General features: G+C 38.7%; 1 protein-coding gene across 1 annotated transcript; it reads left to right on the plus strand.

Moving 5' to 3' along the window:
* The first annotated feature begins 8,271 nt into the window (after positions 1 to 8,271).
* Positions 8,272 to 9,258, plus strand: LOC129665566 (olfactory receptor 6C76). Its single transcript, XM_055592310.1, has one exon. The coding sequence runs from the start codon at positions 8,272 to 8,274 to the stop codon at positions 9,256 to 9,258; it is 987 nt and encodes a 328-aa protein (XP_055448285.1).
* The last annotated feature ends 4,362 nt before the right edge of the window (positions 9,259 to 13,620 follow it).

Raw genomic sequence — 13,620 nt, forward strand, 5'->3', positions numbered from 1 at the left:
CTGCCCTTGAGATCCTGTTAGAAATAGTCCGTGTTCCCCTTACTTTGGAAAACTACTTGGTTACTGAGCTACCACAGGCCACATCCGAGCAGAAGTTCTAGGTTGTATCCATAGATGGTCCTTGGTTGAGTGTCAGTCTCGGAAAAGACCCTGTTCCCAGATATATTTGGTCCTTGTAGAGCTCCTATCCTTTCCATATCATACTAACTTCCCTTCTTTCATATGATTCCCTGCACTCTGCCGAGGGTTTGGTTATGAGTCTTAGTGTCTGCTTTGAAACACTGCTAGGTAGAGTCTTTCAGATGCCTTTTGTGGTAGACTCCTGTCATAAGTTCAATGCACATCCCATTTGTCTTTCTAAATGAGGATTAATCACCTTCGCCTGTGTCCACTTTCTTGATTATCTTCTTTAGGTGTGTAGATTTCATTATGTTTATCATGTCTTGTAGGTCTATATAAGCGAGTATATACCAAGTTTGTCTTTCTCCTTCTGGGATACTTCACTCAGAATGATCTTTTCTAGATCCCACCACTTGCCTGCAAATTTCCTCCTTTTTGATTGCTGAGTAGTATTCCATTGTGTAAAAATACCACAATTTCTGTATCCATTCCTCCGTTGATGGACATCTGGGTTGTTTCCAAGTTCTGGCTATTACAAATAAAGATGCTCTTAAGAATCTTAAAGATCTTTTAAAGTTTAGTTTTTCCAAACTGTTGGCTCATATTAGGTCAAATTCTACTTCAGATAAAGTTTCAACTTCCAGATGCTTGTTACCTGTAGTTTAAATTAAACTTTCTTTTACTAAGTCCCAAAAGAATTTATATCTGCATTTATGCAGAATGAAGCAATGGTTCTGGGGAAAACTAAAAACACCAAAAATTATAAATCAAATGAAACAGCAAGAAAATCTAGTTCAGAAAAAAGACAAAATTGGGAACACACACACACACACACACACACACAGACACACAGACCTTACAAAATGGGTTACTGATTCTACTTATCTATCTATCTATCTATCTATCTATCTATCTATCTATCTATCTATTTATCATAGTATTTTGGGTCTTTTAATTAATTAATTGATTTATTGATTCACTTTACATCCTGACATCCTGGTCATAGCTCTATCCCTCCTCACCTCCCAGTCCCACCCTCCCTCCTTTTCCCCCAATCAGCTCCACTATTCCTCAGAAAAGTGGAGCCCCCTCTCATCTACCTCAGCTCATCAAGCCATATCAGCAAGGATGAGCATGTTCTCCTGTGGCCTGGCAAGGCAGTTCCTCCATTAGGAAGTAATTGAAAAGCTGACAAGAGAATCCATGTCAGAGAGAGCCCTCAGCCTCCTTATTAGGGAACCCACATGAGGCCTGAGCTGCCCATCAGTTATGTCTGTGTGGGGGCCCGGGTCCAGTCCAGCAAGGTCCTTGGCTGGTGCTTCAGTCTCAGCAGCCCCTCTTGGCTTCAGTTAGTTGTCTCTGTTGCTCTTCTTGTGAAGCTCCTATCACCTCCAGGTCCTCCCACCCCTCCTTTTTCCATAGGGCTCTATGCCTCTCCCAATGTTTGGTTGTGAGTCTCAGCATCTGTTTTGAGGTGCTGCTGGGTGGAGCCTCTCAGAGAACAACTCTGCTTGACTCCTGTCTGCAAGCATAGTAGAGTATCGTTAATAGTGTCAGGAGTTGGTTCTCTCCCATGGGGCAGGTCGTGGGTTGGGTCAGGCATCGGTTAGACCTCCCTCAGTTTCTGCTATATCTGCTCTTTCTTTATCCCTGCACATCTTGTAGGCAGGGTGAATTTTGAGTTGCAGTTTTTGTAGGTGGGTTGGTGTTCCCCTCCCTCTACTTGTCTAGTTAGAGGGTGTCCTCTTCCATCTCTATGGTCCCTGCTACTAGGAGTCTCTGCTAGAACCCCTCTCATATCCTTCAGGAGCCTACCCTGATTTAGGTCTCAAGTTTGTCAGAGAGATGCCCTCACCCACAGATTCTCACACCAGGTCTGATCTCCACCCTCATATCTCTCTGTGTTTCCTCTCCTACCTTGTTTCCTCCCTTCAACCATTACCTCTGTCTATTATATTTCCCCTTCTGAGTGCAATTTAAGCCTCCTTCCTTGGATCCTCTTGGGTGCAGTGAGTCCAGGATTTTGCAAGATTGCCTGGATGCCGCATGAGACCAGCACTCTGCGTGGCTCCTGGACCCAGTATTCAAGAGCTGTCCTCAGGCAGGCTGGAGGAATCCTAGGTTTGGCTATTGCTGCAGAGGGTCCCTGGGACTGAGGACCCATGCTATTTATAGACAGATCCACACCAGGCGCCTCTAGATCTTGTGGGACTCCTGGACCTGGGAGACAGCTGTGGAAGGCTTGGAATTGTGGTTCCAAGCTCCTAGGGTGTCTCTTCCCACCTGAAGTCTCTGGTCATCTGTCACTCAGATACAGTGCACTCTGGTGACTGCCATCTTGGAAGTTCCTTAATGATATTTTTTTGATCGTGTAATTACAGCTTAAGAATTTTTAATTAATATTTTTTATTTTTAAATAATTTTATACATTCACTTGTATCCCAGCTGTAGCCCACCCCCTCTTTCCTTCCCAATCCTAACCTCCCTCCCTCATCTCCTCCCTGCCCCCTTCCGAGTCCACTGAATGGGGGTGTCCTCCTCTCCTTCCATCTGGCCCTAGCTTATCAGGTATCTTCAGGATGGTTGCAATGTCCTTATCTGTGGCCTAGCAAGGCTGCTCCTCCCTCAGTGGGGAGGGGAAGCTCATGAGCTCATGTCAGAAACAGTTCCTGTCCCCCTTACTGGGGAACTCACTTGGATACTGAGTTACCATGGGCTATGTCTGAGCGGGGGTTGTGGGTTATATCCATGTATAATCATTGGTTGGATAAACAGTCTCATAGAAGACCCCTGTGCTCAAATATATTTGGACCTTGTGGGTCTCCCTGTCCCCTCTAGGATATACTAATTCCTCCTTCCTTCATATGATTCCCTAACTCTGCCAAAGGTTTGGTTATGGGTCTTAGCATCTGCTTTGATGCATTGCTAGGTAGAGTCTTTCAGGTGCCTTCTGTGGTAGGCTACAAAAAAAAAACCCAGAATTTCCAAAACAATCCTGTACAACAACAGATCCTCTGGAGGTATCTTCATCCCTGATCTCAAGTTGTACTACAGAGCAATAATAATAAAAACTGATTGGTACTGGCATAGAAACAGAATGGTGGATAAGTGGAACCGAATAGAAGATCTAGAAATAAACCCACACACCTATGAATACTTGATTTTTGACAAAAAAGCCAAAACCATTTAATGGAAAAAAGACAGCATCTTCAACAAATGGTGCTGGTCCAACTGGATGTCTACATGCAAAATAATAATAATAATAATAATAATAATAATAATAATAATAATAACAACAAAACTATATCCATATTTATCACCCTGCACAAAACTAAAGTCCAAGTAGATCAAAGACCTCAAGCAGCCTAGAACTCATTGTCACAAGAGACAACTTCCTGAACAGAATACCATCAGCACAGGCCCTAAGAGCAATAATCAATAAATGGGACCTCATGAAACTGAAAAGCTTCTGTAAAGCAAAAGACACTGTCGTTAGAACAAAACGACAGCCTACAGATTGGGAAAGGCTCTTCACCAACCCAACATCTGACAGAGGGCTGATGTCTGGAATATATAAAGAACTAAAGAAGTTAAAAGGCAATAATCCAAGTAACCCAATTAAAAAGTGGAGTATGGAACTAAACAGAGAATTCTCTGTAGAAGAATACAGAATGGCAGAGAAACACATAAGGAGATGTTCGACATCCCTAGTCATCGGAGAAATGCAAATCAAAACGACCCTGAGATTTCACCTTATACCCACCAGAATGGCTAAGATCAAAAACTCAAGAGATAACATATGCTGGAGAGAATGTGGAGAAAGAGGAACCCTCCTCCATTGCTGGAGGGAATGTAAACTGGTACAACCACTATGGAAATCAATCCAGCGCTTTCTCAGACAATTAGGAATAGTGCTACCTCAAGATCCAGCTATACCACCCCTAGGCATATATCCAAAAGATGCTCAAGTACACAACAAGGACATTTGCTCAACCATGTTTGTAGCAGCCTTATTCGTAATACCCAAAACCTGGAAACAACCCAGATGTCCATCAACAGAGGAATGGACACGGAAATTGGGGTACATTTACACCATGGAATACTACTTAGCAATTAAAAACAAGATAATCATGAATTTTGCAGGCAAATGGTGGGATCTAGAAAAGATCATCCTGAGTGAGGTATCCCAGGATCAGAAAGACACACATGGTATATACTCACTTATATAGCCCTATAAGATAGGATAAACATACTAAAATGTGTACAACTAAAGAAGATAAACAAGAAAGAGGTCCAGGGGTAAGATGATCAATCCTCATCTAGAAAGACAAAGGGGATGGACATTGGAAGTAGGAGAAACCAAGTAACAGCTTAAGGATGTAAAGATGACTATACATGCACACCACACGCAATGTCTACTGTTTTAGAGTGAACATGCACATGAACCCAGAAAATGAAACCAGCAGGTCGTTGATTACAGAATCAAATGCTACAAATAAGTTTCTAGGAATTTTAGCTCTCTGAATCTTTATCCCACAACAGCAGACACAGAACCAAACAATTTAAAAGCTTAAAGTGGCTCTAGAATATCGAAATGCCCCAACTTCTTAGCAAATTGGAGTGAAAACAAAAACAACACTCAAAAAAAAAAAAAAAAAAAAAAAGAAAACCAAATTGGGAAGAGTTTGTCAGGAATTTTCCAAATAAACGTGTCACATAAAAGTGTTCAAAGTGGACCTTTCAAAAGAGTCTCAAAATCCTTTTCCTTTACCAGGAATGTACATTGCACAGTAGCCCAGACTTCTCAGTATTCCAGTTTAATCACTTTCCTATGACTCTGATCCTCTAACCAGAACCTCAGGTCCATTTCTATCAATTTAGCTGAACACCAGATTTATTTAACATTGATTAAAGAACACAATTTATTTATTTAAACTTTGTATCAGAATTAGGGAGAGAGAACATTCTTAGTTTTACTACTCTTTTCTTTAAGACATATTAGAGAATATGCACAGTTTAGTTGTGACATATAATCAAAACTGGAGACCTATTTTCTGAGTGGAATCTGGTCTCATTGTAGAAACTCAGGCAGAAATAGTATTCCTTTTTTTAATTTCAATGTAAATTTTTATATTAATTACAGTTTATTCACTTTGTATCTCAGCTGTAGCCCCCTCCCTCAGCCCCTCCCAATCATACCCTTCCTTCCTCATCTCCTCGCATGCCCCTCTCCAGTCCACTGATAGGGAGGTCCTCCCCTTCCATCTGATCCTAGTCTATCAGATCTCATCAGAACTGTCTGCATTGTCTTTTTCTGTGGCCTGGTACGGTTGTTTCCTCCCTCAGGGGGAGGTGATCAAAGGGCCAGCCACTGAGTTCATGTCAGAGACAGTCCCTGTTCCCATTACTAGGGAACCACTTGGAGACTGAGCTGCCATGGGCTACATCTGTGAAGGGGTTCTATATTATCTCCATGCCTGGTTCTTGGTTGAAGTATCAGTCTCAGAGAATCTGTGCCCAGATTTTTTGGTCCTGTTGCTCTCCTTGTGGAGCTCCTGTCCCCTCCAGGTCTTTCTATCTCCCCCTTCTTTCTTTTATGAGACTGTTTCTCCAACCAAGGACCTTGTATGGATATAACCTGGAACCTCTGCTCGGATGTAGCCCGTGGTAGCTCAGTAACCAGTGTGTTTCCTAGTAAGGGGAACAGGGACTATTTCTGACAGGAAATCAATGGCAGGCTCTTTGACCATCCCACCCCTCAAGGGAGAAGTAGCCCTGCTAGGCCGAAGAGGAGAACTTTGCAGCCAGTCCTGAAGATACCTGATAAAACAGGGTCATATGAAAGGGGAGGAGGTCCTCCCCAATCAGTGGACTTGGAAAAGGTCAGGGAGGAGATGAGGGAGGGAGGGTGGGATTGGGACGAATGTGGGAGCGGGATACAGCTGGGATACCAAGTTAATAAAATGTACCTAATAATAAAAATAAAAAATAAAGTAAAAAATAGAAACACACAGATATCTGATTTTGAGGGTACTTGGTTATATGATGTATCATCTTCTCCTTTAAAACATGTCAGATCAGAAAAAAATACTTAAAGGATCTCAAATATATTATTACCACAAATTCTCAATTAAAAATAGAACAAATTCACCTTCAGTTAATACATATGTAAAATTGACTATGTCAGAACTGTGGGAAAACCTTGAATGTGACGCAGTGGCCTTGCCTAAATCCTATACTTGGGTAGTAAGGGTAGGAGAAGAAGAACTTCAAGCCAGTCCTTGGCTACATAATAGGTTCAAGGCCAGCTGTATTTCCTCTTTAGACCTCTACTGTACTTTTATTTTAATGTTCTAAACTGACTTCTTTTGTTGATGATAACACATATTTTTATCCTACACCCTCAAAATGGAGTCAAAGGGTGCTTGTAAAATGGAGTTTCTCAAAGCAAGGCACAGCCTGAAAAGTCTACTGCTGGTTTACAGATTGTTTGGGAGTAGCTTGTCTCAACACTGTCCTATGAAAATCAGTGTGAAAAGATAACTATTTTTTGTTGTTAGATCCATCCCTTCTAAATACCTACTTAACTCCTTGCAAATAAATTCTATATCTCTCCCGGGACATAGGTCATATAATCAAACCAATTAAATATGATTCCTGGAAGTAATATTCTACCTGTATACACTAGTGCCCTATTATTATTTATCCCAGAAGTCATTATACATTTCCATGTTCTGTAGAGTATTTTTGAAGTTATGTGTTGCAAACATATTATGAGTACTATGTTTACATTTTACTTAGAAAAACTTAATGACAACATCCCTTTGGGAAATATTAGAATAATCTGAATAATTTTATAGCAATAAAACTCCCATCTAGATATGTCTTGTTAAAATATTGTAAGGAATATGTCAGGGTCCTAGATGTTGGATGATACTGAGAAACACAAAGAAGATGTTTCACTCCATATTTAGAGATTAAACATAAAGAGTACAGTGAGGAGATGCCTATCTGTAGGAGGAGAGAAACACTGATTTTTCTTTTTGCTATAGGACTATGCTAAGTTCAGGAACCCAGACTGTTACTCTGTGCTTGATATTTTACTTTAAGTATTAATACTTCAAATTGGTAAGTATTTTCAAGTTGTTTCTGTTCATTGTTTCAGCTTTACTTACTGTCTCTTATGCAGTTTTATTTATAAATCAATTTCATATATATACATATATATGCATATATTAATCACTTAAAAATTTCAAGTTATACATATATATTAAATGAAACATTCTAGACATTAAATGTGAAGAATGTAGTGCATTTTCTTGATATTTGAGCATCCATTTTTTTAGACTGATCAAGTCAAGTTCATGCAACTGATGTAGTTGTTTAAGATAGTTCTAGAGAGCATATTAAAATATTTGTATATTTCAGTTGTCAGTTATGAATTGTTGGCATATGATGTAAAAATACATTGTTTGCTGATTGAAGATTAATTAAATTTCAAAAACTTCTTTTAGCAATTTTATACATATCAACAAAAACTTAATGTTAATTAAGTTTAAGGAGAAGAGTATTTCAGAGATCAAGAATGAAGGTTGAAAATTTAAGGTCTCCAATAATACAAGGAGACAAAATTTATGGTGTATTTTTTAAAATATGGAGATTATTAATTGTTTAAAATGCAAAAATATAATGACACTTGTTAATTTTATTGTTTTGTTAAGAAAATATTAATAGAAGCTACAGTGTTTATTTTTCTAGTTTGATGTTTAGACTACTCTTGTATATAATTAAATTGATCACTGATTTTCACAATGATCAAGAACTTTATTTTATAGAAAAGATGACATAGGCAAAACATAATGATGCCAATAATGAAGTATTAGAATTTTTACTCAATTAGTATACTTTCTAGAATATTAAAGGTAGTAGATGGTAGCGGAATGAAAACAGAATAATTTGGCTTTAAACAGAAAGTGTTTGATCATATCTTTTAAGATATAATAAAATGTAGACAGAATAAAACACAGAAAGAGAAACAGAGATAGAGGCAAAGACAGAGGCAGACAGACACAAAGACACACAGAGACAGAAAGAGAGAGAGGAAAGATCTATGCTTGTCTTGTGCTTCATGTTCTTGTTTCCATGTTTTCTATGTTGGTTTTATCAGTTAGATTTGCTGTAGACCATTCATCAGAGATGAGAAACAGAACTTCCGTGACATACTTCATCCTTCTGGGTCTGACAGATGATCCTGAGCTTCAGATTGTCATTTTCTTTTTTCTGTTTCTCACGTACATGCTGAGCATTACTGGAAACTTAACCATCATTACGCTCACCCTGCTGGATTCCCACCTGAAGACCCCCATGTATTTCTTTCTCAGGAATTTCTCCTTCTTAGAAATTTCATTTACTTCTGTCTGTAATCCTAGGTTTTTGGTCAGCATCCTAACTGGGAACAAATCTATCTCCTATAATGCTTGTGCTGCACAACTATTTTTCTTTATTTTTCTTGGCTCAACGGAGTTTTTCCTTCTGGCATCCATGTCCTATGATCGCTATGTGGCTATTTGCAAGCCCCTCCACTATACAACCATTATCAGTAACAAGATCTGCTACCAGCTCATCATCAGCTCCTGGCTAGCTGGGTTCTTGGTGATTTTTCCACCACTGGTCATGGGCTTAGAGCTAGATTTCTGTGACTCTAATATTATTGACCATTTCACATGTGACTCTGCTCCTCTGCTGCAAATATCCTGCACAGACACAAGCACTTTAGAGCTCATGAGCTTTGTATTAGCTTTGATCACACTTATAACAACGCTGATGTTGATAATTCTCTCTTACACGTATATTCTCAGAACTATTTTCAAATTTCCCTCAACCAAACAAAGGGAAAAGGCCTTCTCAACCTGTTCCTCACACATGATTGTTGTCTCCATATCTTATGGAAGCTGCATCTTCATGTATGTGAAAACATCTGCTAAGGCTGGAGTTGCTTTGACAAAAGGGGTGGCTATGCTCAACACCTCTGTTGCCCCCATGCTGAATCCTTTTATCTATACTTTAAGGAACCAGCAGGTGAAACAAGCACTTAAGGATCTTGTGAGAAAAAAACTTACCTCAAGAATGTTGATCTGATATAGCTTACAAATGAAGCATACAGTAGTTTCAACCGTAAAATTAATGAACACATCCTTGTTTTAGTTTATGTATATGCTACTCTTAATGCATTTACTGTATTCATGTTACAATACAGTTATAAATTTATGAGCAACATTATTATGGGATGGTTTTACTAATTTATATATATAATTAGAAATGAAGTAATTTTTAATTATAACATATATCTCATTCAATACATGTCAAAGACATGCATATTTTGGAAAAATTAAGGCACTGAGCATTCATGGTAATTCATGTGTATGTTATGCAATTATTTACACATATATATTCTTACATGTATGCATATGTCTTGTGTTTGCAAATACATATATACCATAAGTGTTTCCTTTGGGTGGTGCTGAAGAATGAATTTATCCTAATTTTTTGCTGTTGTTATCATTTCTTAAAAGAGAGATAAAGGAAATTGTGTGCTGAGGACCATCTTAGCTGTGGCTGAGGCTTTCTTGCTGACAGGGCTGCCCACAGAGGTGATAAGGAGTGGATGAAGGGAAGGGAGTCATTCAGGTGTGATGGTCTGGGAAATTTTGCAGCTCTGACTGTCTAGCAATCAGGCTGCTTCTGTGCTGTGGCTGTGACTGACTAGCAACCAGGTGCTTCTTTATTTATACAGGTTTCACAGAACAAAGACTAATGATTATCCAAGTGGTACAGAGAATGTGTTTGATTTTCATTACATGTCCAGGGTTACAATTTAGTTACAATTAGAAAATACAAACAGAACAGATTTTTCTTATTATTACCTCTATAACTCCAATTTAAAGAATCTAAAGAATGTGTCCTCCAATGTAAACATATTTGTCATATGACAGCCTGCTTTTAGGCTGGCAGTGTTTGCAATTTTAAAGCACTCCAGACAAACAAATATCCGAGACAGTTTTTTTTTTTTTGAATAGCTAATACCTGACTTTTTTTTAAGTATATGTTTCATGATCTGTGCTATAAAGTAGGAAAAGTTTTCTTTTAGTCAACCTATCTTATTAGCTGAGTTTTACTCCTACAGGGGTGTATCCCCTCTCTTTAAACTACGTTTTCAGAGAATTCTAAGCGTGTAATAAAAGGAGACCTTGCATCACTACTTACAGCCAGTCTGAGTTTGCCAATTGTCTCTGTGTCTCTGCACTAATTATGCTCTTTGAATCAGCTCAGTGGCAGATATGTATCCCAAGAAGATTCCTGCAGTAATGACCTCATCTAACTATGTGCTTGTCTGTGCTTAATGAGCTCCAAATAATAGCCACACAAAGTTAATTTTAGGATTTTCCTAAAAACAAACAAACAAACAAAAAAAAAAACTCAGACATAATTTTCTCAGAAAAAGACATAAAATGAATCATACTGCAGAAAGTCCCCAAGAATGCAACAAGCATAGATCAAAACCCAAAAGTTAGAACTAGAAGGACAATGATTGTATCAATACAATCAGCTTTGCTGGAAGTGTGTCAAACAGCTGTGCTGGCTTCATGAATCTTGCCATTTCCAGTGGCTATGGCTGTGCCCACTGAGGAATAAGAGTTAGGAATTACCAATATATAAACAGTATATTAAAAGCATGAAGTTCTCGAAAAAGAAAAATATTAGAAAAGAAAAAAACCCTACAATTTAAAAGAAAAAAGGATGTATTGGTTTTATACTGAAAATAAAAGGATTTAAAACTTACTGAAATCCCACTTAAAGTTTCAAAATAGAACCCCTTCACAGATGTAGCCCATGGCAGGTCAGTGTCCAAGTGGGTTACCTAGTAATGGGAACAGGGACTGCCTCTGACATAATCTGATTGGCCTGCTCTTTGATCACCTCCCCCTGAGGGAGGAGCAGCCTTACCAGGCCACAGAAGAGGACAATGCAGCCACTTTTGATGAGAACTGATAGACTAAGATCAGAAAGGAGAGGAGAACCTCCCCTATCAGTGGACTTGGGGAGGGGCATGCATGCAGAAAGGGGAGGGAGGGTGGGATCAGCAGGGGAGGAGGGAGGGGCTTATGGGGGGATTCAAAATGAATAAAGTGTAATTAATAAAAAATTAAAAAGTTAAAAAATATATATATAATTCTATCTATTGTGATGATAGCAGGCTAACAGAAACATTTGTTTTGCATGTTATTGTCTTATAACATCTTTGTATTGTAATTTTAATTATCATTTATAATACTTTAAACAACAAAAATGAAGTACAGCATTAAGAAAAATTCATTAGTTATTTTCACAGGGGAAAAGGGAGATGTGATTCTATTTCAATTAAAATATATTAGAAAAAGAATAATTTCATTCTAATTGCAGTTATAATCAAATAAAGGGGAAGTAATATATTTTTGTTAAAAAAATATCTTAAATGAGGAAGCAACCTGTGTCTCTGGACTAAACTTCTCTGGAAACTTCCCTTACCAAAAGGAGTGATTTAATAGTCTTATCAGTACTGTGTCTTTGCTAATTTTATTGTCTTCATTTCAGGTGTCCCAGTCTACTTTTGAAAAGATTTGTTCAATGTAGTTTATGAACTATATTGCAACTATGTGGTTGTGACCCACACTTTTTTATTAATTACTTTTTATTTTTATTAATTACAGTTTATTCACTTTGTATCCCCCCTGTACCTCCCTCCCTCTTTTCCTCCCACACCCCTCCCCCAATCCACTGATGGGGGAGGTCCTCTTCCCCTTCCCTCTGATCCTAGTCTATCAGGTCTCATCAGGAGTGGCTGCATTTTCTTCTTCTGTGGCCTGGTAAGGCTGCTCCCCCCTCAGGGGGAGATGATCAAAGAGCAGGCCAATCAGTTCCTGTCAGACAGTCCCTGTCACCATTACTATAGAACCCACTTGGACACTGAACTGCCATGGGCTACGTCTGTGCAGGGGTTCCAGACCATCTCCATCGAGTCAAATGCTGAGACTCATGGCCAAACTTTGGGCAGAGTAGTAGGAGAGAATAATTCCTGGAGAGAACAGGAACTCCACAAGGAGAGCAACAGATCCAAAATGTTTGTTTCTTTTTTGTATCCCTGTTTTATACTCTTTCAAATTAATTGCTTCTCTTTGTTTAATTATTGATGTAAATTTCAATGTTTAAATATTGTTTGTATTTTATAACATTAAAATATATATGTATAAATTTCCATTAAGTTATTTACAAATAAATACCCATATAAAAACATACACATCTGTACAAAATATAAATTAAAATAGATACTTTTATAAAAGTCTTCAGATTTCTTATTTTTTGAATAGATATATGTTTTTTTCCTTTGACAAACATTATCTCACAGTCTTGTGAATAACGATTTTTTTCCAATTGTAATTTTATTATTATTATTTATTACAATTTATTCACTTTGTATCCCATCCTGGCTGTGGCTTCCTACCTCAACTCCTCCCAATCCCACCCTCACTCCCTCTTCTCCCTGTATGCCCCTGCCCTAGTCCACTGATTGGGGAGGTCCTCCTACCCTTTCATCTGACCCTAGCTTATCAGGTCTCATAAGGACTGACTGCATTGTCTTCCTCTGTGGCCTGGTAAGGCTGCCCCAATCCTCAGGGGGAGGTGGTCAAAGAGCCAGCCACTGAGTTCATGTCAGAGACAGTCCCTGTTTCCCTTATGAGAGAAGCCACTTGGACACTGAGCTGCCATGGGCTACATCTGTGCAGGGGTTCTAGGTTATATCCATGAATGGTCCTTGGTTAGAGTATCAGTCTCAGAAAATACCACTAAACCCATATTTTTTGGTTCTGTTGTTCTCCTTGTGGAGTTCCTGTTCCTTCCAGGTCTTTCTATCTCTCCCTTCTTTCATAAGATTCCCTGCACTCGGCCTAGTGTTTGGCTAGAGTCTCAGCATCTGCTTCAATACCCTTCTGGGTAGAGTCTTTCAGAGGCCCTCTATGATAGGCTCCTGTTCCCTGTTTTCTCCCTCTTCTGATGTCTGTCCCATTTGCCTTTCTGAGTGAGGAGCGATCATCTTACCTAGGGTCCTTCTTCTTGCTTAGCTTCTTTAGGTGTACAGATTTTAGTATGTTTATCCTATATTATATATCTAATATCCACTTTGGAAATCAATCTGGGTCTTTCTCAGACAATTAGGGATATAGCTAGGAGCTATACCACTCCTAGGCATATATCCAAACTACGCTCAAGTATACAAGAAGGACATTTGCTCAACCGTGATCATAGCAGCTTTATTCGTAATAGTCAAAAACTGGAAACAATCCAGATGTCCCTCAGTTGAGGAGTGGATACAGAAATTGTGGTACATTTACACAATGGAATACTACTCAGCAATTAAAACAATGAAATCATGAAATTTGCAGGCAAATGGTAGGAGCTAAAAAA

The sequence above is a fragment of the Psammomys obesus genome, unplaced genomic scaffold (assembly GCF_907164565.1).
Source record: "Psammomys obesus unplaced genomic scaffold, mPsaObe1.curated_primary_1811, whole genome shotgun sequence".
Classification (NCBI taxonomy): domain Eukaryota; kingdom Metazoa; phylum Chordata; class Mammalia; order Rodentia; family Muridae; genus Psammomys; species Psammomys obesus.